General features: G+C 42.3%; 7 protein-coding genes, 4 long non-coding RNA genes and 1 pseudogene across 19 annotated transcripts; 9 read left to right on the plus strand and 3 right to left on the minus strand.

Annotated features, from left to right (window-relative positions):
* Positions 1 to 656: 656 nt before the first annotated feature.
* LOC117902504 lies at positions 657 to 1,678 on the minus strand. Its single transcript, XM_034813932.1, is given in 2 exon segments — positions 657 to 1,067; positions 1,070 to 1,678. Coding segments are annotated over 2 exon segments (990 nt in total). The 5' UTR covers positions 1,664 to 1,678; the 3' UTR covers positions 657 to 671.
* A 2,819-nt stretch (positions 1,679 to 4,497) lies between these two features.
* Positions 4,498 to 5,944, plus strand: LOC117902496 (zinc finger protein 239-like). 2 transcript variants are annotated; one of them, XM_034813921.1, is made up of 3 exons: positions 4,499 to 4,647; positions 4,704 to 5,137; positions 5,789 to 5,944. In XM_034813921.1, the coding sequence occupies exons 2-3, from the start codon at positions 4,708 to 4,710 to the stop codon at positions 5,884 to 5,886; spliced, it is 528 nt and encodes a 175-aa protein (XP_034669812.1). In that variant the 5' UTR covers positions 4,499 to 4,647; positions 4,704 to 4,707; the 3' UTR covers positions 5,887 to 5,944. The 2 variants fall into 2 exon arrangements, with proteins under 2 accessions (XP_034669811.1, XP_034669812.1); XM_034813920.1 differs by having other exon boundaries at positions 4,498 to 4,647; positions 4,704 to 5,944.
* A 295-nt stretch (positions 5,945 to 6,239) lies between these two features.
* Positions 6,240 to 9,109, plus strand: LOC117902494 (polyphosphoinositide phosphatase). Its single transcript, XM_034813918.1, has 3 exons — positions 6,240 to 6,397; positions 6,455 to 8,078; positions 8,134 to 9,109. The coding sequence occupies exons 1-3, from the start codon at positions 6,317 to 6,319 to the stop codon at positions 9,003 to 9,005; spliced, it is 2,577 nt and encodes an 858-aa protein (XP_034669809.1). The 5' UTR covers positions 6,240 to 6,316; the 3' UTR covers positions 9,006 to 9,109.
* A 1,069-nt stretch (positions 9,110 to 10,178) lies between these two features.
* Positions 10,179 to 13,805, plus strand: LOC117902495 (zinc finger protein 239-like). The gene is made up of 4 exons (XM_034813919.1): positions 10,179 to 10,248; positions 10,308 to 10,945; positions 11,285 to 11,418; positions 13,261 to 13,805. Exons 2-4 carry the CDS (start codon positions 10,312 to 10,314, stop codon positions 13,540 to 13,542), a joined length of 1,050 nt encoding a protein of 349 aa, XP_034669810.1. The 5' UTR covers positions 10,179 to 10,248; positions 10,308 to 10,311; the 3' UTR covers positions 13,543 to 13,805.
* LOC117902502 (ADP-ribose glycohydrolase OARD1-like) lies at positions 12,366 to 15,606 on the minus strand. 2 transcript variants are annotated; one of them, XM_034813931.1, is made up of 3 exons: positions 15,374 to 15,606; positions 15,135 to 15,309; positions 12,366 to 12,653 (listed from the first exon to the last, which is right to left on the minus strand). In XM_034813931.1, the coding sequence occupies exons 1-3, from the start codon at positions 15,493 to 15,495 to the stop codon at positions 12,591 to 12,593; spliced, it is 360 nt and encodes a 119-aa protein (XP_034669822.1). In that variant the 5' UTR covers positions 15,496 to 15,606; the 3' UTR covers positions 12,366 to 12,590. The 2 variants fall into 2 exon arrangements, with proteins under 2 accessions (XP_034669822.1, XP_034669821.1); XM_034813930.1 differs by lacking the exon at positions 12,366 to 12,653 and adding an exon at positions 13,818 to 14,035 and having other exon boundaries at positions 15,374 to 15,605.
* A 194-nt stretch (positions 15,607 to 15,800) lies between these two features.
* LOC117902503 lies at positions 15,801 to 16,261 on the plus strand (annotated as a pseudogene).
* A 1,193-nt stretch (positions 16,262 to 17,454) lies between these two features.
* On the minus strand, positions 17,455 to 18,237 carry LOC117902501 (ADP-ribose glycohydrolase OARD1-like). Its single transcript, XM_034813929.1, has 3 exons — positions 18,019 to 18,237; positions 17,780 to 17,954; positions 17,455 to 17,714 (listed from the first exon to the last, which is right to left on the minus strand). The coding sequence occupies exons 1-3, from the start codon at positions 18,138 to 18,140 to the stop codon at positions 17,559 to 17,561; spliced, it is 453 nt and encodes a 150-aa protein (XP_034669820.1). The 5' UTR covers positions 18,141 to 18,237; the 3' UTR covers positions 17,455 to 17,558.
* A 107-nt stretch (positions 18,238 to 18,344) lies between these two features.
* Positions 18,345 to 19,185, plus strand: LOC117902505. Of its 2 annotated transcripts, none has more exons than XR_004649401.1 (2): positions 18,345 to 18,876; positions 18,956 to 19,185. It is a non-coding gene; the product is annotated as an uncharacterized LOC117902505 (long non-coding RNA). The 2 variants fall into 2 exon arrangements; XR_004649400.1 differs by having other exon boundaries at positions 18,780 to 18,880.
* A 733-nt stretch (positions 19,186 to 19,918) lies between these two features.
* On the plus strand, positions 19,919 to 20,957 carry LOC117902508. 3 transcript variants are annotated; one of them, XR_004649406.1, is made up of 3 exons: positions 20,004 to 20,018; positions 20,074 to 20,230; positions 20,302 to 20,957. It is a non-coding gene; the product is annotated as an uncharacterized LOC117902508 (long non-coding RNA). The 3 variants fall into 3 exon arrangements; XR_004649404.1 differs by having other exon boundaries at positions 19,919 to 20,230; XR_004649405.1 differs by having other exon boundaries at positions 19,919 to 20,227.
* A 404-nt stretch (positions 20,958 to 21,361) lies between these two features.
* LOC117902509 lies at positions 21,362 to 22,204 on the plus strand. Of its 2 annotated transcripts, none has more exons than XR_004649407.1 (2): positions 21,362 to 21,471; positions 21,546 to 22,204. It is a non-coding gene; the product is annotated as an uncharacterized LOC117902509 (long non-coding RNA). The 2 variants fall into 2 exon arrangements; XR_004649408.1 differs by having other exon boundaries at positions 21,363 to 21,474.
* A 336-nt stretch (positions 22,205 to 22,540) lies between these two features.
* On the plus strand, positions 22,541 to 23,430 carry LOC117902506. Of its 2 annotated transcripts, none has more exons than XR_004649402.1 (2): positions 22,541 to 22,698; positions 22,773 to 23,430. It is a non-coding gene; the product is annotated as an uncharacterized LOC117902506 (long non-coding RNA). The 2 variants fall into 2 exon arrangements; XR_004649403.1 differs by having other exon boundaries at positions 22,548 to 22,701.
* A 339-nt stretch (positions 23,431 to 23,769) lies between these two features.
* LOC117902500 (zinc finger protein 675-like) lies at positions 23,770 to 24,657 on the plus strand. Of its 2 annotated transcripts, none has more exons than XM_034813927.1 (2): positions 23,770 to 23,924; positions 23,999 to 24,657. In XM_034813927.1, exons 1-2 carry the CDS (start codon positions 23,845 to 23,847, stop codon positions 24,588 to 24,590), a joined length of 672 nt encoding a protein of 223 aa, XP_034669818.1. In that variant the 5' UTR covers positions 23,770 to 23,844; the 3' UTR covers positions 24,591 to 24,657. The 2 variants fall into 2 exon arrangements, with proteins under 2 accessions (XP_034669818.1, XP_034669817.1); XM_034813926.1 differs by having other exon boundaries at positions 23,779 to 23,927.
* Positions 24,658 to 24,743: the final 86 nt, after the last annotated feature.

Below are 24,743 nucleotides of genomic sequence, written 5' to 3' on the forward strand. Positions count from 1 at the left end.
GGTTGTCGCAGCTGGAGGCGGATTTGCTTTGGGTTATGTGTGGATATAACCAAAGTATTCGTCCTTAATGGCAGACTTCACAGCAATTAGCTTTCATGCTAGCAGCGGAAATTTCAACGGCCATGGTTATTGATAGAGTTTTATTGGCAGACGGTACTGAGAATTAGCGGGAGAGGGTAATGGGGCAATCTATGTTGAACTTCCGAACAGATGTTATCTGATGAAGTAGTCTATCATTGGGGGGTTCGATACTTGTCTGTGATACAATAACTAACTTACATCCGACTACAATTTGATTTTGGAACTATTGTTTTTTATCCAGTTTTTATCGAATTCGAAATGGTTTCGTTCAGTTAAATTCGAATTTAGCCAAGGGTATTGCGAGCTCGAAATGTGTTCGTTCAGTTTTGGTAGAATTTAGCAAAGAATTAAACCACATTTAAAAATTGCTGGAATTGCGAGTTCGAAATTTGTTCGTTCAGTTTTAGTCCAATTAAGCAAAGAAATAAACCACATTTCGAAATAAGATTCGAACTTCATTTTGCTACAGTGGCGCCCTACTTTGAGAAATTAAAAAATACGGTGCTCCCAGATAAATCGCTGCAGTCGTTGAGTATTACTTATCGATAATATCGATAAGACAAAAAATAATTGCATTATGGACGAAGCGGTCAAATGGCATCTTGCAGGGCATCGACGACCAACACGTCTCCATGGGATGGCGGTCCGTCTCCCTCCCACTGCTCCTGCAAGGACTCGATGTACTCTACAAAGTCGTTGGCCTTGAAGTTGTAGGCCACGTCAGAAACTCCCAGCACGTACTTGTGGTACGGGCACTTGTGATGGTAGACGTATTTGCGTGGATAAGTCAGTGGCAAACGATGCACTTTCATGTGCTCCAAATAACTGTTATGGTCGCCCATGAAGGAATCAGCCGTGGCGACGTAGGACATGGCATCGGTAAGGAGAGTTTCTGTTTTAGGATCCGAGTTGAAGGCAAGCAGCATGGGATCTGCCGAGAAGAGGTGATCCTTGTCCGGGTGTGTAAAGCCATCGCGCAGGGTCCACAGGAAGGCAATTCTGAGTATGCCTTCGCCTGCCGAAACACCATAAAGGCGGCCTTTTCGCGCAGACCATCAGAGGATAGCACCGACAAGCATTTGGGTTCGAGTAGATCAATCTGCAGGTACCTGGCCACCTGGAGTGTGTCCACCGCGTCGGTAGTGCTGGGCAGCTTCTGGAAACGCAACCATTCGTAGGCGCACTCGAAGCCTTTGGCCGGCACCTCACTCTGCGAAAAGGTGAAGCTGGTGTCACGCCAGTCGCGGCTCGCGAACCACACCGAATAGCACTTGATCAGGTTGGGTATGCAGCAGAAACGACGCCCCTCGATATTCACCTGCAATGTGGCCCCTGCGTTGTCTCTCACCTGTTCGGCGAGTACTTCAGAAATCGGCTTTTTGTGCGGCAATGTTCCCACGTAAATCGGGTTGTCAGCCAGGGGCAAGAATTCGAAGAGAGAGCGCAATGGAACCGTCTGCTCTCCCGAGTCCGAGTACTCATCCGGAGAGATCAACCGGCAGTAAGGTCTCGTTTCCTCCTCACTCTTGGTGCCATCAGGAGGCTTCTGCTCCTCCCCCAAGACCGAACTGTTGAGAGTCATCTGCGAGTCGTTGTTCTTTTTGCTCCTATATGCTCCTAATTTAATATGGTTGACTTTTTGGTTTTGTTTTGGAGAGGACTTCCAAGTAGATGACTTATTTCGGCCTTATTTCGGTGTGGTGACTGTTTTAAAATTGTCCATATACATTTTTTGTTTGACTCCATCACTGGATCCAACGACCACCAAGAACAGATGGCTGGGTCGTGGCCATCTGCCCGTCCGCCCCTGAAGGCAAAATCAAGAAGATGCGTTTGGGTGCCTTGGTAGCTGAAAAACATTGTCCCAGCTCCAAGCTCTAGTTGAAAAAACTTGCCGGTCTAAGATAATGTCATTATTAATGTGGAAAACAGTTCGGGGCACAGGTTTTTAATATTAATAAATGAAAATAGACGGCATACAAAGCAACAAGTTGTCAAATACGTAGCATTCCATGACACACTCACGGAACGTTTTGTACTCTTTTTATAGCTTGACCTTTTTAGTTTTAAACTTAATTCGGAAACGTTTATAGTCATGAAACCTAGCCTATCTCGTGGAAAATTGATTGATAAGTCGGATAAAAATATAGTTTTAGGGCTGAAAATCCTAACTAGCTAGTAAAATTAAATAGAACATGAAAATCGTGAAAAATGATTTAAGATTTACGGCAATTTTGAAAATGAGAAGGTATATTTTGGTATATTTTTGAGGGTCGTCAGGTAAATTGTATCGATAAATTCGCAGGAAAGCTGCTCGCGCCTAACAGCTCGATTTATTATGTTTAGTGTCAAAACAAACTAAATCAGACCAAAGAACCATAAATTCTGCATATTTTACAAATTTAGAAAAGCCACACAAGGGTTCGTTGTATTCGTTGCATTCCCGCACTTTATTAAGCGTCCTATATTTCGTTTATTTAAGACTAATTTACTTGCAGGGCAATGAATGAAATATGCAGAGTTTGCATGGGAACGGCTGGAGCATTCACAAACATATTCGACGAGCCACAAAAATGGGACACTTCCATTGCTGACATGATATCGGAGTGTACAGGATACGTGGTGAGGCGAGGCGATTCACTACCAGAAAGCATATGTCCGCCTTGCCTTGAGGATGCAGTGAGTGCATTCATTCTTAAGACCACCTGCGAGCAGAGCCATGAATTAATGGAGGAGCTTAAAGAAGAAGAAATCTGTATCGAAGACGAGGACTGGGAACCTTCAGATTGTGATAGCGAGCAGTCAAACAATATTGAAGCCGATGCAAAGGCTCAAGTTGAGAAGGATGTCGATCTTCTGTTCAAATGTACTCTTTGTCCAAAGAGCTATCCGCTAAAGTCTAATCTAAACAGACACATGAAATTGCATACGGCTGAACGCCCATATCAATGCTCACACTGCTCCAAGTCCTTCTTATATAGGTGCGATCTTGAATTACATAACCGAACTCACACAGGTGTCCGGCCATACCACTGCTCTTTCTGCTCAAGGTCATTTCAACAAAAAGGCCAACTCAGCGATCACCTCCGTACTCACACAAGGGAGCGGTCTTTTAAGTGTTCCCACTGCCCGAAGTGTTATACTTGCTATGAATCTCTCCGTGTTCACTTCCGAACGCACACGGGTGAACGACCCTACCAATGTTCCCAGTGCCCGATGTCTTTTACCCAAAAATCCACTCTTGTTAGACACTTTCATTTGCACACGGATGATCGACCCTACCAATGCTCTCAATGCTCGAAGACTTTTATAACAAAATCGAATCTTGAAATGCACAGCCGTGTGCACACGGTTGAACGACTATATGAATGCTCAGACTGCTCCCAGTCATTTAACACAAAATCGAAGTTGAGCAAACACCTCTGTACGCACACTGTGTGTTGCCCACACTGTTCGAAGACATTTAGGCAAAATGACGAACTCAAAAAACACATCCGCACACATACTGAAGAGCGACCGTTTCAGTGTTCCTTCTGCTCGAAATCATTTAAACAAAAATGCCAAGTAAGCGAACACCTTCGAACTCACACGGGGGAGCGACCATTTAAGTGCGCCCACTGCTCGAAGTGTTTTTCGAACCGTGGATCTCTATGGGTTCACACCCGTAGGCACACGGGTGAACGACCCTATACATGTACCCTCTGCTTGATGTCTTTTGTAACAAAAAATACACTTGAAAGCCACACCCGTACGCATATGGGCGATGGACCCTAGAAGTGCTCCGTTTGCTCCAAGTCTTATCATAACAAATCCAATCTGAGTGAACACATCCGTAAACACACGGAGGAGCGACCCTTTACATGTACCCACTGCTCGAAGACATTTATACATAACCAATCTCTTCTAAAACACATTCGCAGTCACACACAGAATGATAGTTCCAAATAAAACAACATTCAATCACTTCATTGGATCATTTTCGTGTGTTAACTGAAGAAGGTTGGCTTCTGTTTGTTCTGTGCATGCACACAGCTTCAATGATCTTGCTCTCGGTATGGAAACAAGTGAGAAATATGCGCACCTGTTGATATGTTGCCTTATAAAAGGTGATGAGGCTCAGAACCAACATGACACTAGAGAAAGGAAAACGTCAAAGTGGACAACTTGTTGGCAGATCCACTAAAAGTAGTCCTTGTTCCCACCTGTTGCATTAGTACTAGGTTCCAGGCGTTGCTCTTAAGCATAGTCAAAAATCTTCCTTCCATCAGTCCTCGGGGGAATTGCAGTTTTGAAACTTAATTTATTATTTTTCTCCTTCGGTCTTCATGAAAGTAACATACAAGTTAAATAAATATTTATTAAAATATAGACAATATTCAAAACATTGCACCTATTTAATTCGATAACAACTGCCCAGCGATTCCACTCGCGCCTAACAGCACTTTTAGTTTGTTGCTCTTTTCGCGTCTAACAGCTATATTTCTTATGTTTTTGTATCGAAACAAACTAATTCGGGCCAAAAAACCATAAATTCTGCATATTTGGAATTCAGAAAAGCGTCAAAAGGTGGTTCGAGGTTTCTTTTATATATTATCGTTTATTTAATATTAATTTACTTGCAGGGCAATGGACGGAATATGCAGAGTTTGCATGAGAAAGTCTGGAGCATTCACAAGCATATTCGACGAGCCACAAAAATGGGACACTTCCATTGCTGACATGATATCGGAGTGTACAGGATACGTGGTGAGGCGAGGCGATTCACTGCCAGAAAGCATATGTCCGCCTTGCCTTGAGGATGCAGTGAGTGCATTCATTCTTAAGACCACCTGCGAGCAGAGCCATGAATTAATGGAGGAGCTTAAAGAAGAAGAAATCTGTATCGAAGACGAGGACTGGGAACCATCAGATTGTGATAGCGAGCAGTCAAACAATATTGAAGCCGATGCAAAGGCTCAAGTTGAGAAGGATGTCGATCTTCTGTTCAAATGTACTCTTTGTCCAAAGAGCTATCCGCAAAAGTCTAATCTAAACAGACACATGAAATTGCATACGGGTGAACGCCCCTATCAATGCTCACACTGCTCCAAGTCCTTCCAATCTACTTTCATTCTCAAATCACACATCCGTATTCACACAGGTGACCGGCCATATCACTGCTCTTACTGCTCAAAGTCATTTATTCGAAAAGTCCAACTAAGCGAACACCTCCGCTCTCACACGGGGGAGCGACCATACAAGTGTTCTAACTGTTCGAAAGGTTTTTCGAGCTTAAGATCTCTGCGGAATCACATCCGTAGTAATACGGAAGAACAATCGCGATCGAGCCAAGGAAGTCTCCAGCTACACATGCGTTGTCATACGGGTGAACGACCATCCCTATGCCCCATACCCCACTGTGCCATGTCCTTTTCCCAAAATTCCGAGCTCAAAAAACACATCCGCACTCACAGGGGGGAGCGACCATTTAAGTGTTCTTACTGTTCGAAAGGTTTTTCGAGCTCTACATTTCTCCGGAAGCACATTCTTAGTCATACGGAAGAACGATCGCACCAATGCTCCCACTGCTCGCAGAACTTTAAATCAAAAGATGGACTTACAAGACACATCCGTACTCACACGGGGGAGCGACCTTATCCGTGTTCCCAGTGCTCCATGTCCTTTAAGCAACTCGCACATCTTCAAACACACACACGCATCCACACAGGTGAACGACCGTACCAATGCTCTCACTGCTCAAAATCATTTAATCAGAGCATATCACTAAAAATACACATGCGCACTCACACGAAGAGCGATCGTTAAAGTGTCCAAAAATGGCAAAAACTAATATGTATTTCTATAATAAAGATGCATAAGATAATATATTATCGGTTGAACCAAAACAATTTTCCTTTCTCCCACCGTTTACATTGGTACAGACGTTGTCTTGCATGGTAGGAATTCTTTCCTCCGATCAGTACTCCAGTACTTGTGCAATTTAATGTGCAGTTGATCTCTTTCCGTATTCCTGCTCACAACATAAAAGTTAAATTAATATTATTATTAATACAAACTATTGCAATATAACATAAATTATGTCGATAACTAATCGGCATTTCTCGCGCCTAACAGCACGTTTTATTTCTATCATGTTGAGCCTAACAGCGTTTATCATATGTTTTGAGAACAAAACAAACAATTTCAGGGCAAAAAATAATACATTTGTTGAAAAGCGCATCGGATTGCATATAAAATGAACAATGGAAACCCAAATATAGTATTTAGTCCTCTGATCAGTTGCATACAGAAGGTAGTGCTATATGAGACTCGCACAGTAAGTAGTTGCCATATGAAACAAATAACTTTGTTTGTTTAACTCTTCTTGTTCCAGCGTTTGTATTTGGTGGGCAGTAACAACCGCGAGACGAGATTTCGGTTGCTCACAATCGATCGGCTGGCGCACAATCGTTTGAGTATTGAGGAAAATGCCAATGAGTTCAATAATTTGGAAATTAGACGCTTTGTGGCTTCCCTCACGGGCTCGCCCAAGGTGACATCAGCCTATGGAGTGCTGGGCTTTGTCAGATTCCTCGAGGGATACTATCTGATACTTGTGACCAAGAGAAAGTGTTGCGCCTTCATTGGAAACCATTTGGTCTACACCATTAAGGACACTGTTATGGTACGTGTGAACGAAGCGACATCCCAGCGGCCACCACATCCACACGAGGATCGCTACAAGAAAATGTTTCAGAACATCGACCTGCGTAGCAACTTTTATTTCTCATATTCATATGATCTGACACGAACGCTGCAGTATAATGAATCGGCGCCGCGCTTTGTGGGAGCCAAGGTGGACCTGGATCGGGACGAGCCACTACCCGACTGGAACACGCTGACTAACAACGTGGCGCAGATTAATGAGCGTGTGGACTATGCGTTTCGAAGCGATTCCCGCAAGCGTTTTGTATGGAATGCCTATCTGCTGCAACCAATGGAGGGTATAATGCTGAAGGACTGGCTGCTGGAGGTCATCCACGGATTTGTTAGTCAATCGTGCATCAGCATCTTTGGGCGGCATGTGAATGTCTGCCTCATAGCGCGTCGCAGTACGCGCTTTGCGGGAACGCGCTTCCTCAAGCGTGGTGCAAACTTTCAGGGCGATGTAGCCAATGAAGTGGAAACGGAGCAAATTGTAAGCGACGGTCAGCGTCTGTGTGCGTTCACGCAAATGCGTGGATCTATACCATCCCACTGGTCGCAGGACATCAGCAAAATGGTTCCCAAGCCACAGATACAGGTGGTGATCAGTGATCCCTATGCCCAGACTCCCTCGCGGCATTTTGAGCGGCTACTTTTCCACTATGGGGCACCATTAATAATGTTAAACCTGGTTAAGAAACGAGAGCGCCGGAAGCACGAGTCTATCATCTCCAAGGAACTTGAGTACAGCATTCGCTACCTAAATCAGTTTCTTCCGCCGCCACATCGTATGAAGCACATACACTTCGATATGGCCCGTCAGAGCCGACTGAGTGGTGGAAACGTCATGGAGCAGTTGGCCATATACGCGGAAAGTGTGATTCAATTAACGAATATGTTCTTTAAAGCTCGAGGCAGTGATCTCAGCCTGCAGACGGGCATTGTACGCACGAATTGCGTGGACTGCTTGGACCGAACTAACTCGGCTCAGTTTGCCATTGGCAAGTGTGCTCTGGGGCATCAACTGGAGAGATTGGGCTTTCTGAAGTCGGCCAAGCTGGAGTTCGACTCTGACTGTGTAACGATGCTGGAGCATTTGTACGAGGAGCATGGTGATACTCTAGCCTTGCAGTACGGGGGCTCTCAGCTGGTGCATAGGATAAAGACATATCGAAAGACGGCTGCCTGGGGCTCCCAAGGCAACGATGTGATGCAGACCCTCAGTCGCTACTACAGCAACACATTTAGCGACACTGAAAAGCAGCACAGCATCAATCTCTTTCTTGGCATTTACAAGCCTAGCCTCACCAAATGTGAGTACATCATTTAGTTCAGCGACAGATTGAATTGATTTTGTTTTTAATCTAGTGACTCAACCTATATGGGAGCTACAGACCGACTACGATATGCACAATGACTTTGTGCCCAGCACTGATAGCAAACAGATCACCGATTGGGTTCGTCATAAGGTACGGGAGTGCTTGCCATACTCGTGCGCCGATTCGAACAAGCTCGTTAAAGAGCTTTTCCGCGTGCACAGCAATGGCTTGGAGATGATCGATGGCTACTCAAATTACCATCAATCCTTCAAGTGGACTGACCTTAGCGAGCACATTGCCTTTGAGATCAGCCAGCTGGCAATGCGCTTTATGCCCACATTCCGCACCAACTACAGTCCGTTTCAGAGACAGATTCAGACGTCACGAAAAGCTCGTCAAAATCCCTCGATGACTGGTCAAAGTTCCACGGGTTCGACGAACAGCAACTCTTCAAGCTCTAGTGAAGGCGATGACAGCTCCAGCGATGAGGAGCTTAGTGCCAGTTTTGCCGAGAAAGAGTCGAAGCAAACAGAATCGGCTGAGCCGGCCGCTATTACGCTGGCTTCGGTGCTTCCTTCAATGGAACAGGTCTACGGCTGCAGCATTAATCCGCCCTCCAAGCAGAGCATGGCCATTTATAAGAAGTACGTGCAAATGGGAAAACTGTCGAGTGGAGGAACTCGGCCTGCTCAGACATCCGTTGCCCAACGCGACCAGGAACTCGCTAAGATCATGAGGGGCATCACACTGCGGTCGCTGAGCAACTATGGCACAGACTCGTACCTGAGTGTGCGTCCACCGACCGTTGCAACCAAGAGTCAGGATATCTATGGAGAGTATTGTAAAACACCGCGCAACTTCAATGCCGTGCCCAAGTTTGAAGAGTTCGATGTGCTCTATCGATATATACAGAAGCTCTAGAAGCTGCAAATTATTATTGTTTTATCTTCATACGTATGATGTGTATTCCGAAAAGTATTTGTTGATTGTCTACTGATTAAATACGTCAATCAATTCGGCGACATTGCATTGTGTGTGATACAACAAGCCGTCTTATTTGTCTTCGGTCTTCTTGCACACAACAGACAATTGAAAGGAATATTATATATTCTTTTTTTTTTTTTGTTATTTAATCGCTACAGCGAAATTGGTTGGTCGCGGAGATGAGTCCGCATTGACCAGATACTTCAGTTTTGTGTTGAATATTATAAAAAAGTTACTGAAAATTTTGAACTCAAAAAAAGAGTTGTTTGCCGAACGAACACTAGAAATAGAAAGAAAAAGAATCAGAAGAAATTCAAAACATTGCACCTATTTCATTCGATAACACGTTCCTGGCGATTCTCTCGCGCCTAACATCACTTTTCTTTTTTCTCATTTCGCGTCTAACAGCACAATTTGTTATGTTTGGATATCAAAACAAACTGATTCGGGCCAAAGTTAGGGCTGTCAAATATTTTAAAAATATATCAATGATATTTTTTATATTTTAAATATCAAAATGATATTAAATATATCACTGAAAAAATATTGATATATTCGATATTTTGATATTTTTTTGCTTGTATGTATTTGCTGAAATTCGATTCCGCGATGCAGAAATTCATAGTTGCCATATAGAAATCAGACCCTTGCATATTTTTATAGCATCTTTTATTCTTATTTCAGTCTGACAATTGTTTATAACATTACCATAGTTCGTCTTACATATACATATAATACTCTCCTAACTTTTGTTCTTTTTCCTTACCTATCAAAGAAGCATCCAAAACTCTTTTTTTGAGGATTTCAAAAACACCCTTTCTTTGATATGCTTATCAGTCATGCGACTGCGCGTGTCACATACACAAATAATAGCAGTTCTGGTACTTCAGTTTGTGTTGAATATTATAAAAAAGTTACTGACAATTTTGAACTCGAAATGAGTTGTTTGCCGAACGAACACTAGAATTAGAAATGTGTATTTGGTTTGAATAACCAAACGGAAAATATCAAAAAATATCAGCAAAAAACTATCAATATATTGATATTTCAGCAAAAAAAATATCACGATATAAATAAATTTTTTTTTTTGAAAAATATCGATATATTGATGATATATTTTTGACAACCCTAGCCAAAGTGTCGTCAATATTTTGCAAATTCAGTAAAGCGGCAAAAGGTGGTTCGTTGTTTGATTTATATTAGTTGCATTCCCGCACGGTAAGACTCCTTTACTTGCAGGGCAATGAATAAAATATGCAGAGTTTGCATGGGAACGGCTGGAGCATTCACAAACATATTCGACGAGCCACAAAAATGGGACACTTGCGTTGCTGACATGATATCGGAGTGTACAGGATACGTGGTGAGGCGAGGCGATTCACTACCAGAAAGCATATGTCCGCCTTGCCTTGAGGATGCAGTGAGTGCATTCATTCTTAAGACCACCTGCGAGCAGAGCCATGAATTAATGGAGGAGCTTAAAGAAGAAGAAATCTGTATCGAAGACGAGGACTGGGAACCATCAGATTGTGAAAGCGAGCAGTCAAACAATTTTGAAGCCGATGCAAAGGCTCAAGTTGAGAAGGATGTCGATCTTCTGTTTAAATGTACTCTTTGTCCAAAGAGCTTTTCGCAAAAGGGTAATCTAACCAGACACATGAAATTGCATACGGGTGAACGCCCCTATCAATGCTCACACTGCTCCAAGTCCTTCTTATATGGGAACGATCTTGAATCACATAACCGAACTCACACAGGTGACCGGCCATACCACTGCTCTTACTGCTCAAAGTCATTTAAACAAAAAGGCCAACTCAACGGTCACCTCCGTACTCACACGGGGGAGCGACCATTTAAGTGTTCCCACTGTTCGAAGTGTTATACTCGCTCTGAATCTCTCCGTGTTCACATCCGAACGCACACGGGTGAACGACCCTACCAATGTTCCCAGTGCCCGATGTCTTTTACCCAAAAACCTAATTTTGTTAGACACTTTCATTTGCACACGGATGATCGACCCTACCAATGCTCTCAATGCTCGAAGTATTTTATAACAAAATCGGATCTTGATATGCACAGCCATATGCACACGGTTGAACTACTATATGAATGCTCAGACTGCTCCCAGTCATTTAACACAAATTCGAAGTTGAGTAAACACCTCTGTACGCACACCGGTAGTCGTCGTCCGTTTAGTTGCCCACACTGTTCGAAGACATTTAGGCAAAATGACGAACTCAAAAAACACATCCGCACACATACTGGAGAGCGACCATTTAAGTGCGCCCACTGCTCGAAGTGTTTTTCGTTCTCTGGATCTCTATGGGTTCACACCCGTACGCACACGGGTGAACGACCCTATACATGTACCCTCTGCTCGAAGTCTTTTATAACAAAAAATACACTTGAAAGCCACACCCGTACGCATATGGGCGAAGGACCCTACAAGTGCTCCGTTTGCTCCAAGTCTTATTATAACAAATCCAATCTGAGTAACCACATCCGTAAACACACGGAGGAGCGACCCTTTACATGTACCCACTGCTCGAAGACATTTAAACATAGACAATCTCTTCTGAAACACATTCGCAGTCACACACAGAATGATAGTTCCAAATAAAACAACATTCAATCACTTCATTGGATCATTTTCGTGTGTTAACTAAAGAAGGTTGGCTTCTGTTTGTTCTGTGCATGCACACAGCTTCAATGATCTTGCTCTCGGTATGGAAACAAGTGAGAAATATGCGCACCTGTTGATATGTTGCCTTATAAAAGGTGATGAGGCTCAGAACCAACATGACACTAGAGAAAGGAAAACGTCAAAGTGGACAACTTGTTGGCAGATCCACTAAAAGTAGTCCTTGTTCCCACCTGTTGCATTAGTACTAGGTTCCAGGCGTTGCTCTTGAGCATAGTCAAAAACCTTCCTTCCATCAGTCCTCGGGGGAATTGCAGTTTTCAAACTTAATTTATTATTTTTCTCCTTCGGTCTTCATGAAAGTAACATACAAGTTAAATAAATATTTATTAAAATATAGACAATATTCAAAACATTGCACCTATTTAATTCGATAACAACTGCCCAGCGATTCCACTCGCGCCTAACAGCACTTTTAGTTTTTTGCCCTTTTCGCGTCTAACAGCTCTATTTCTTATGTTTTTGTATCGAAACAAACTAATTCGGGCCAAAAAACCATAAATTCTGCATATTTGGAATTCAGAAAAGCGTCAAAAGGTGGTTCGAGGTTTCTTTTATATATTATCGTTTATTTAATATTAATTTACTTGCAGGGCAATGGACGAAATATGCAGAGTTTGCATGGGAAATTCTGGAGCATTCACAAGCATATTCGACGAGCCACAAAAATGGGACACTTCCATTGCTGACATGATATCGGAGTGTACCGGGTACGACGTTAGCCGAGGCGATTTACTATCAGAAAATATATGTCCGCCTTGCCTTGAGGATGCCGTGAGTGCATTCAATCTTAAGACCACCTGCGAGCAGAGCCATAAACTCTATATCCCCGGAATGGAAGAGGGGATGGAAGAGGTCCTCTGTGAAAATCGTGACGACGAGAGCTGGAATGAAAAAGCAGTCGATCTTCTATTTAGTTGTCCCCATTGCTCGAAGCAGTACACGCATAGAAGCAACTTATACAGACACCTCAAATTTCATACCGGTGACCGACCCTACAAGTGCTGCGAGTGCTCAAAGTCGTTTATACAAAAAAGCGAACTGGAAGTACACATCCGTATTCACACGGGCGAGCGACCGTATGAGTGCACACATTGCTCGAAGACCTTTAAGCAGAACTCCCATCTACAAATACACATTCGTACTCACACGCGAGAGCGGCCCCACCAATGCGCCCAATGTTCAAAGTCATTTCAGGAACTGTCCCACTTAAAAGTACACAGCCGAACTCATACGGGAGAGCGACCATATATATGCTCTCACTGCCCCAAGTCTTTCTCCCATGCCGGAACACTCAGGGATCATATCCTTTTGCATACCGGCGAACGACCATTCCAATGTCCACACTGCTCTATGTCTTTCGCCCAGAAATCGGAGCTGCAAGTGCACATTCGATCTCACACGGGAGAGCGACCGTTTAAGTGTTCTCAATGCCCCAAGTCCTTTGCCCGAGCCGCATGTCTCCGGGCTCATATCCGTTTGCACACTGGCGAACGACCCTACCAATGTTCCCACTGCCCAAAGTCCTTTACACAAAAATCCAATCATGATACACACACACGTACTCACACGGTGGACCGAGCCTTCCAATGTTCCTACTGCTCAAAGTCCTTTATGAAAAGTTCCGATCTCCAAGCACACATTTGTACTCACACTGGGGAGCATCCGTACAAGTGCTCCTTCTGCTCAAAGGGATTTATTCACAACTCGTCTCTGAAAAGACACACCCTCACTCATACGGAAGAAGAGCGTTCAAGGGTACCCGATGCTTAAATTCGTTTCTGCATTCCGTCATTCGACGAGCTGACATCCCTAAGAGTCCTGAAGTAAAGTATGGCATGGCACTACGAGCTCTTACACTGCAGATCGAGATCTCTAGGATCTTTGAACTTGCCGACAGAGGTAAGAACGAGCGATGTGGGATCGATCACTACTTCAGGCACAGCACACTTTTCAGCCCAATACGAGTGAATAAGTGCAACTCTTCAAATGGGGGAACAATGCAAATTCACTGACGAAACAACTGAAATGTGTACATACATATGTACATAAAATATGTATTTTATTTAATTTACAACTTACGCAATGTTTTGTTCTTGAACTTTTGACCAAAGCATCAAACATTTTTAGATACATCGGAAGGTTTCGATCTGGGATAGCTCACGTTCGAGCTTCGAACAAGAGCGAATGACTGTAACTAACATATTATGTTATCCGAAAGCTGAACCATTAAAGAAATCCGGCACAGGATGGTATAAAAATGTAGCTAAAAGCAAATGCAAAATTGTATTAAATATAAATATCCAAAATAGTAATCTGATTTTTCGAATCGAAACCTATCTAAATACCATTCTCCCACATTTAGCATTATAACAAGGCCCCAGGAGTTGTTCTTGTGCATAGTTCAAGATCTTCCTACCATCAGTCCTATGGTGGACTGCAGGCGTTCAATTTAATTTGTGGTTTATCTCGTTCGGTGTTCTTGGACACAACATAAAACTTAAATGAATATTATATATTCTTTTTTTTTTTTTTTGATATTTAATCGCTACAGCGCATTGACCAGATACTTCAGTTTTGTGTTGAATATTATATAAAAGTTACTGAACATTTGGAACTCAAACGAGAAGGGACGTGTGAGACGCTTCTTACGCGTCACAACTTTTATACCCGGCACTCAGTACTACATCTGTACATTAGCGGTTATTTGTCAAATTTTAAATTTTTTCTTCATCTGTCATCTACATCTACAACACTTCTCACACCAACACGCTCCTTTAGCTCGCCCCCCTTCCCTAGACCCACACACTGCAGACTCACGGCAGAGGCAGAGCCAGCGGCAGACGGCCAGTGTGCGGCCACTGCGCGAAGCAGAGTGTGAATGAGAGAACTTTCAAAAAACAAATATAAGCTGCGGGACGGGGTGGGTTTAGCCACGTTTTTAGTTTTCTGTTATCTTCAAAATTGTAGATTTGGGAGGTTTTCGCCCTTTTGCGGGGGCGGAAGGGGGCGGGGCTCATTTTTGAAATACACTGGTTTCAGTGTGAGCAGCAGTCTGGTGCCAAAATTTGGTGGCTCTAGCTCTTATAGTCTCTGAGAACTAGCCGACAAACAAGACGGACGGACAGACAGACATGGCTCAATCGACTCGGCTATTGATGCTGATCAAGAATATATATACTTTATGGGGTCGGAAACGATTCCTTCTGTGCGTTACATACAACCGTTATCCGCACAAATACAATATACCCTATTTACTCTTCGAGTACCGGGTATAACAAGTTCAATAGCATCCGACTGGATGCATAGTTGACACAGGGAGGGTGAACAAATTGGGAAGGAAGTTATGCATACTTTTCACATACCATATGCTGCCGCATCGCGGTCAAGGTGCTGTGGAGTAGCTGATAGGTGGGCTTGCCCCAGCTCGTTTGCTTGGTAACGAGATTGTAGATAAAACGCTCCAGATCTTTTAGGATGGCAACGCCACCCGGCTGCACATTCTGCCTCTGCAATGTCAGTAGCTGGCCAAACTTAGTGCTGCGGAAATACATACATACAAATTATAAGTTTTGTGTTCTGCAAAGGAGAACGTAGGACATACCTAAATTTGACAGCGATCCCTTTGCCCATACGCAAGTCGGCGCCCACGCAATGGCACATGGAATAGTCGGCCTTCGCGCTGAACAAGTCCCCGTTCACCTCTTTATAAACAAAACCTGACATTTCTATCAGCTTAATCCAAATTTCTTTCAAGTCGACCTGTGGCTCTGTTTACAAAATTTTAGTTTCATTTGCGCGCAAAAATACGTGCTAACGCTTTGCGGTATATATAAAATGGAAAGGTATATTTCGGTATATTTCTTAGGGTCAGACTGTATATTTTATCGATAGCTCCGCGGTCATACTGTTATGATGTGAACTCTTTTGTTGTGCGCGCTATTTTTCAAATTTTTCAATGTTATCACTTAATAAACATGTCTCTCTTAATAATTTACATACATTTACATACTGTAGACAAAGTCTCGCACTCGCTGGCCCATTGCGTGGGCGCTGACTTGGCCATGGGCGCAGGCATAGCTGTGAAGTTCAAGGAGGTATACGGCAAGGTCGATGAGCTGCGTGCCCAGAAGGCGGCCAGCGGTGATGTGGCTGTGCTCAAGGATAATGATCGCTACATTTACTATCTGGTGACGAAGCCACAAAGCTGGGGAAAACCAACATACGAGTCGCTGCAGTCATCTCTGGAGCAGATGCGCGAACACATGGTGAGTGGCTTGGTGAGCTTGAACTTTTAGATCAATTCTTTGCTTATGCATTTCGAACCTTTTCGCAGCGCAAGAACATCGTTAAGCAGCTGGCCATACCGCGCATCGGTTGCGTATTGAGGGCTTGGAATGGGACAAAGTCAGCGGCGTTCTGGAGTACGTGTTCGGGCAGGAGCAGCTGGAGATTGTCGTCTACAACTTTGTGCCTCCACCAAGCAATTAAGAATCAATTCTAATAAAAGAAGTATACATATACATACATATACCTAACATCAATTGTATTTATTATGGGAATGGGAAATATGTGCAATTGAATCCTTAATCCTTGATGTCCTTGAAGCGAAAGAGATTGAAAAGGATCGGGGAAGTTGTCCTGATTACGAAAAGGTGTGGCACATTCTGATCGGCCCACAAATACAGGAGAAAAGAAATTTTGAAATTGGTCCACTGAAATGGCCGAAAACAGGAAAATTTTCATACAAAGTACCAGGCGAACAGAAGTCAGCAGAAGGTAACTGGTTTCCATGTTTTTTTACTGTGTCAAAATCTGGATGCTATGAAACCGCAATTCATTTTTCAGTCGCCAAGTAACTAAAATTAATTGCGGTTTAATAGCATCCAGCTTTTGACACAGTGAAAAAACATGGAAACTAGTTACCTTCTACTGACTTCTGTTCGCCTGGTACTTGGTCTGAAAATTTTCCAGTTTTCGGCCATTTCAGTGAAGCAATTTCAAAAGTTCACAGTGGCGTCCCAACACAGATCGGCCAATTCTCGAACTACGTTATTTTAGTTCCAGAAATGACCGTCTTCATCGCGTGGGCGCCACTGTGCAAAGAGGTGACTGTCAAAATTCGACAAAAATAACAGGAGAGATTTGTTTTGTTGTTTTCTCCTTTATTTGTAGTCCGTCCAGGATGTGCCACGCCCCTCGTGATCGTCACAATGTCCTGGATCCTTTGCGACCAGTTCGGGTGCAAGGACATTAAGGATAATGCCACTTGCACGTTGTTTTTTCTTTTTAATCTCTACAAGGCTATAGCTCAGCTGTTTCCTGTCGAAAAAGGACATGTCACGCCTCCTCGGGATCGGGAAAATGTCCCGGATCACTTTGGGTGCAAGGACATTAAGGATAATGCCATTTGAATATTGTTTTTCTATATAATCCCCTTCAATGCTATAACTCGGCTGTTTCCTGTCGGATCAGGACATGGCATGCCTCCTGGCGAAGGTACGAGTCTCCTGTATCGCTTGAGTCCATCAAGGACCACAAGGACTGCAGGATATGGCTGTCCTACGCTATTTTGTAATTGGGAACTTTTCAGCCTGAAAGTATGCCATACTTCTGAGAACAAAAGCTGCCCCCAAAAGATACTTCAAAAGTTGTATATAATACCAGACCAACCCAAAAGTATGCTACTCTTTTAATTTTTATTAAAAAATCTTTGCTCTTACATATGTTTACAAACTTACATGTTTAAGTTAACTTACTAGATATTAAACATTTACTATTTACGTTTATTATTTGGCTGCACGGGGAGCATAATTGTATACAACAAGTTCAATAGCATCCGACTGGAAAATCTCGCAGACCATTTCTTTCACTTTCATCCAGGAGAGTCCGTCCAGGCCGCATCCAATGCGAGGCATAGCCAGCTTGTGGACATTGTGGGCAATCTGAAATAGTGGACACAGCGAGGGTGAACAAATTGGGAAGGAAGTTATGCATAGTTTTCACATACCATATGCTGCCGCATCGCGGTCAAGGAGCTGTGGAGTAGCTGATAGGTGGGCTTGCCCCAGCTCGTTTGCTTGGTAACGAGATTGTAGATAAAACGCTCCTGATCCTTTAGGATGGCAACGCCACCCGGCTGGACATTCTGCCTCTGCAATGTCAGTAGCTGGCCAAACTTAGTGCTGCGGAAAGACATACATACAAATTATAAGTTTTGTGTTCTGCAAAGGAGAACGTAGGACATACCTAAATTTGACAGCGATCCCTTTGCCCATACGCAAGTCGGCGCCCACGCAATGGCACATGGAATAGTCGGCCTTCGCGCTGAACAAGTCCCCGTTCACCTCTTTATAAACAAAACCTGACATTTCTATCAGCTTAATCCAAATTTCTTTCAAGTCGACCTGTGGCTCTGTTTACAAAATTTTAGTTTCATTTGCGCGCAAAAATACGTGCTAACGCTTTGCGGTATATATAAAATGGAAAGGTATATTTCGGTATATTTCTTAGGGTCAGACTGTATATTTTATCGATAGCTCCGCGGTCATACTGTTATGATGTGAACTCTTTTGTTGTGCGCGCTATTTTTCAGATTTTTCAATGTTATCACTTAATAAACATGTCTCTCTTAATAATTTACATACATTTACATACTGTAGACAAAGTCTCGCACTCGCTGGCCCATTGCGTGGGCGCTGACTTGGCCATGGGCGCAGGCATAGCTGTGAAGTTCAAGGAGGTCTACGGCAAGGTCGATGAGCTGCGTGCCCAGAAGGCCAGTGGTGATGTGGCTGTGCTCAAGGATAATGATCGCTACATTTACTAACTTTTTCTTTAAATTTTTTTAATTTTTTCGAATGAGAAGCACTGTGGTGAATACGTTACCTATTAGTAATTCTACCATGGTCCTCTCCACAGCTGAATACGTTACCTATTAGTAATTCCACCATGATTGCACGCATAACAGCACTTTTTGTTTCTTTCTCTTTTCGCGCTTAACAGCTCAATTTATTTTGTTTTATGTCAAAACAAACTATTTCGGGCCAAAGAACCATACATTTTTCATATTTGCGAATTCAGAAAAGCGGCACAAGGTGGTTCGTTGTTGGTATTATATTCATTGCTTTCCTAAAATGTATTGCTCGTTCTATATTCCGTTTATTTAATATTCATTTACTTGCAGAGCAATGGACGAAATGTGCAGAGTTTGCAAGGGAACGTCTAAATCATTCACAAACATATTCGACGAGCCACAAAAACGGGACACTTGCATGATAGCTCAGTGCACCGGGTACGAGGTTAGCCGAGGAGATTTACTATCAGAAAATATATGTCCGCCCTGCCTTGAGGAGGCAGTGAGTGCATTCAATCTTAAGACAACCTGTGAGCAGAGCCATAAATTGATGGAGGAGTCTAAAGAAGCAGAAATCTTTTATATTGTGGAATACGAGGACTGGGAACCATCAGATTGCAGAAGCGAGCAGTCAAACAATATTGAGACCGACGGAAAGGCAAAAGGTGGCCCTAAATTCAAATGTCCTCTTTGTCCAAAGAGCTATGTGCATAAAGGTACTCTAAATCAACATATGAAAGTACACACGGGTGGACGACCCTATAAATGCTCCCAGTGCTCAAAGTCCTTCCACTTTAGTTTCCATCTGAGTGAACACATCCTTTCACACACACCCTTTAAATGTAAATACTGTCCACAGTTATTTGAACGAGCCACTTCTCTTAGAAAACACATAAAAATGTCTCACGCGTAGAATGATAGTTACAAAACAAAAACCTATAGACACACATATGTATAAGTAAATGTATTTTCCTATTCAATCTCTGGATGAGTTCACTTTCGTGCGCCAGCTGAAGAACGACTCTTCTAAGTGGCTCTACTTCTTTTCCTCCCAAGTTTACTCTAGCTATTTCTTATTTCTTTGGGTATAAAATATATAATCTAGCATCTAAGATAAAAAATAACCATAACTGCTAAAACAAAAATCCTGCGGTAGAAAAGGTAAATAAATAAGTGTTATTATTTATTATTTTTTTTCGGTATTTAATCCCTTCAGCGAAATTTGATGGTAGCACGACGATGAGTCCGTATTCACCAGGTACTTCAGTTCGATGATAGGGCTGTCGATATTTTATTGACTATCGATGTTTGTTGATGACGCCTTGCATGGTGTTGCATTGCAATCTTCTTATAATTTAAACAATATGATGCTTAGTTGAAAGAGTGGTCGTGTGTAAGAGCCTATATTATTTATTCAGAAAAATTCAAGAAAGTATTTAAATAGATAGCAAATCAATAAGTATCGCGGCTATCATCGCATCTTGCGGATTTTTCGTTTTGCGCCTAACATCTCTATTTCTAATGTTTTGTGTCAAAACAAGCTAATTCGGGCATAAGAACCATAACTTCTGCATGTTTGGAAATTCAGAAAAGCGGCACAAGGTGGTTCGTTGTTTATTTTATATTCATTGCTTTCCTAAACTGTATTACACGTCCTATATTCCGTTTACTTGCAGAGCAATGGACGAAATGTGCAGAGTTTGCAAGGGAACGTCTGAATCATTCACAAACATATTCGACGAGCCACAAAAATGGGACACTTGCATTGCTGACATGATAGCTCAGTGCACCGGGTACGAGGTTAGCCGAGGAGATTTACTATCAGAAAATATATGTCCGCCCTGCCTTGAGGAGGCAGTAAGTGCATTCAATCTTAAGACAACCTGCGAGCAGAGCTATAAATTGATGGAGGAGTCTAAAGGAGTAGAAATCTTTTATATTGTGGAATACGAGGACTGGGAACCTTCAGATTGCAGAAGCGAGCAGTCAAACAATATTGAGACCGACGGAAAGGCAAAAGGTGGCCCTAAATTCAAATGTCCTCTTTGTCCAAAGAGCTTTGCGAAACGGTATCTACCTCAACATGTGAAACTACACACGGGTGGACGACCCTATAAATGCTCCCAGTGCTCAAAGTCCTTCCACTTTAGTTTCCATCTGAGTGAACACATCCTTTCACACACACCCTTTAAATGTAAATACTGCTCACAGTCATATGAACGTGCCACTTCTCTTAGAAAACACATAAAAATGTCTCACGCGTAGAATGATAGTTACAAAACAAAAACCTATGTACACACATATGTTTAAGTAAATGTATTTTCCTATTCAATCTCTGGATGAGTTCACTTTCGTGCGCCAGCTGAAGAACGACTCTTCTAAGTGGCTCTACTTCTTTTCCTCTCAAGTTTACTCTAGCTATTCCTTATTTCTTTGGGTATAAAATATATAATCTAGCATCTAAGATCAAAAAAATAACCATAGCTGCTAAAATAAAAATCCTGCGGTAGAAAAGGTAAATAAATAAGTGTTATTATTTATTCTTTTTTTTCGGTATTTAATCCCTTCAGCGAAATGTGATAGTAGCACGACGATGAGTCCGCATTCACCAGGTACTTCAGTTCGATGATAGGGCTGTCGATATTTTCTTGACTATCGATGGTTGTTGATGACGCCTTGCATGGTGTTGCATCGGCAAGAAAGTATTTAAATAACATCGCATCTTGCGGATTTTTCATTTTTTTGCGCCTAACAGCCCTATTTCTTATGTTTTGTGTCAAAACAAACCATTCGGACCAAAGAACCATAAATTCTGCATATTTGGAAATTGAGGAAAGCGGCACAAGGTGGTTGGTTGTTTGTTTTATATTCATTGCTTTCCCAAACTTTATTGCACTTCCTATATTCCGTTTACTTGCAGGGCAATGGAAGAAACGTGCAGAGTTTGCAAGGGAACGTCTGAATCATTCACAAACATATTCGACGAGCCACAAAAATGGGACACTTGCATTGCTGACATGATAGCTCAGTGCACCGGGTACGAGGTTAGCCGAGGAGATTTACTATCAGAAAATATATGTCCGCCCTGCCTTGAGGAGGCAGTAAGTGCATTCAATCTTAAGACAACCTGCGAGCAGAGCTATAAATTGATGGAGGAGTCTAAAGGAGTAGAAATCTTTTATATTGTGGAATACGAGGACTGGGAACCATCAGATTGCAGAAGCGAGCAGTCAAACAATATTGAGACCGACGGAAAGGCAAAAGGTGGCCCTAAATTCAAATGTCCTCTTTGTCCAAAGAGCTTTGCGAAGAAACGGTATCTAACTCAACATGTGAAACTACACACGGGTGGACGACCCTATAAATGCTCCCAGTGCTCAAAGTCCTTCCACTTTAGTTTCCATCTGAGTGAACACATCCTTTCACACACACCCTTTAAATGTAAATACTGCTCACAGTCATATGAACGTGCCACTTCTCTTAGAAAACACATAAAAATGTCTCACGCGTAGAATGATAGTTACAAAACAAAAACCTATGTACACACATATGTTTAAGTAAATGTATTTTCCTATTCAATCTCTGGATGAGTTCACTTTCGTGCGCCAGCTGAAGAACGACTCTTCTAAGTGGCTCTACTTCTTTTCCTCTCAAGTTTACTCTAGCTATTCCTTATTTCTTTGGGTATAAAATATATAATCTAGCATCTAAGATCAAAAATAACCATAGCTGCTAAAATAAAAATCCTGCGGTAGAAAAGGTAAATAAATAAGTGTTATTATTTATTCTTTTTTTCGGTATTTAATCCCTTCAGCGAAATGTGATAGTAGCACGACGATGAGTCCGCATTCACCAGGTACTTCAGTTCGATGATAGGGCTGTCGATATTTTTCTTGACTATCGATGGTTGTTGATGACGCCTTGCATGGTGTTGCATCGGCTAACATCGCATCTTGCGGATTTTTCATTTTGCGCCTAACAGCCCTATTTCTTATGTTTTGTGTCAAAACAAACCATTCGGACCAAAGAACCATAAATTCTGCATATTTGGAAATTGAGGAAAGCGGCACAAGGTGGTTGGTTGTTTGTTTTATATTCATTGCTTTCCCAAACTTTATTGCACTTCCTATATTCCGTTTACTTGCAGGGCAATGGAAGAAACGTGCAGAGTTTGCAAGGGAACGTCTGAATCATTCACAAACATATTCGACGAGCCACAAAAATGGGACACTTGCATTGCTGACATGATAGCTCAGTGCACCGGGTACGAGGTTAGCCGAGGAGATTTACTATCAGAAAATATATGTCCGCCCTGCCTTGAGGAGGCAGTAAGTGCATTCAATCTTAAGACAACCTGCGAGCAGAGCTATAAATTGATGGAGGAGTCTAAAGGGTAGAAATCTTTTATATTGTGGAATACGAGGACTGGGAACCATCAGATTGCAGAAGCGAGCAGTCAAACAATATTGAGACCGACGGAAAGGCAAAAGGTGGCCCTAAATTCAAATGTCCTCTTTGTCCAAAGAGCTTTGCGAAGAAACGGTATCTAACTCAACATGTGAAACTACACACGGGTGGACGACCCTATAAATGCTCCCAGTGCTCAAAGTCCTTCCACTTTAGTTTCCATCTGAGTGAACACATCCTTTCACACACACCCTTTAAATGTAAATACTGCTCACAGTCATATGAACGTGCCACTTCTCTTAGAAAACACATAAAAATGTCTCACGCGTAGAATGATAGTTACAAAACAAAAACCTATGTACACACATATGTTTAAGTAAATGTATTTTCCTATTCAATCTCTGGATGAGTTCACTTTCGTGCGCCAGCTGAAGAACGACTCTTCTAAGTGGCTCTACTTCTTTTCCTCTCAAGTTTACTCTAGCTATTCCTTATTTCTTTGGGTATAAAATATATAATCTAGCATCTAAGATCAAAAATAACCATAGCTGCTAAAATAAAAATCCTGCGGTAGAAAAGGTAAATAAATAATTGTTATTATTTATTCTTTTTTTTCGGTATTTAATCCCTTCAGCGAAATGTGATAGTAGCACGACGATGAGTCCGCATTCACCAGGTACTTCAGTTCGATGATAGGGCTGTCGATATTTTCTTGACTATCGATGGTTGTTGATGACGCCTTGCATGGTGTTGCATCGGCTAACATCGCATCTTGCGGATTTTTCATTTTGCGCCTAACAGCCCTATTTCTTATGTTTTGTGTCAAAACAAACCATTCGGACCAAAGAACCATAAATTCTGCATATTTGGAAATTGAGGAAAGCGGCACAAGGTGGTTGGTTGTTTGTTTTATATTCATTGCTTTCCCAAACTTTATTGCACTTCCTATATTCCGTTTACTTGCAGGGCAATGGAAGAAACGTGCAGAGTTTGCAAGGGAACGTCTGAATCATTCACAAACATATTCGACGAGCCACAAAAATGGGACACTTGCATTGCTGACATGATAGCTCAGTGCACCGGGTACGAGGTTAGCCGAGGAGATTTACTATCAGAAAATATATGTCCGCCCTGCCTTGAGGAGGCAGTAAGTGCATTCAATCTTAAGACAACCTGCGAGCAGAGCTATAAATTGATGGAGGAGTCTAAAGGAGTAGAAATCTTTTATATTGTGGAATACGAGGACTGGGAACCATCAGATTGCAGAAGCGAGCAGTCAAACAATATTGAGACCGACGGAAAGGCAAAAGGTGGCCCTAAATTCAAATGTCCTCTTTGTCCAAAGAGCTTTGCGAAGAAACGGTATCTAACTCAACATGTGAAACTACACACGGGTGGACGACCCTATAAATGCTCCCAGTGCTCAAAGTCCTTCCACTTTAGTTTCCATCTGAGTGAACACATCCTTTCACACACACCCTTTAAATGTAAATACTGCTCACAGTCATATGAACGTGCCACTTCTCTTAGAAAACACATAAAAATGTCTCACGCGTAGAATGATAGTTACAAAACAAAAACCTATGTACACACATATGTTTAAGTAAATGTATTTTCCTATTCAATCTCTGGATGAGTTCATTTTCGTGCGCCAGCTGAAGAACGACTCTTCTAAGTGGCTCTACTTCTTTTCCTCTCAAGTTTACTCTAG

The sequence above is a fragment of the Drosophila subobscura genome, chromosome U (genome assembly GCF_008121235.1).
Source record: "Drosophila subobscura isolate 14011-0131.10 chromosome U, UCBerk_Dsub_1.0, whole genome shotgun sequence".
Taxonomy (NCBI): Eukaryota; Metazoa; Arthropoda; class Insecta; order Diptera; family Drosophilidae; genus Drosophila; species Drosophila subobscura.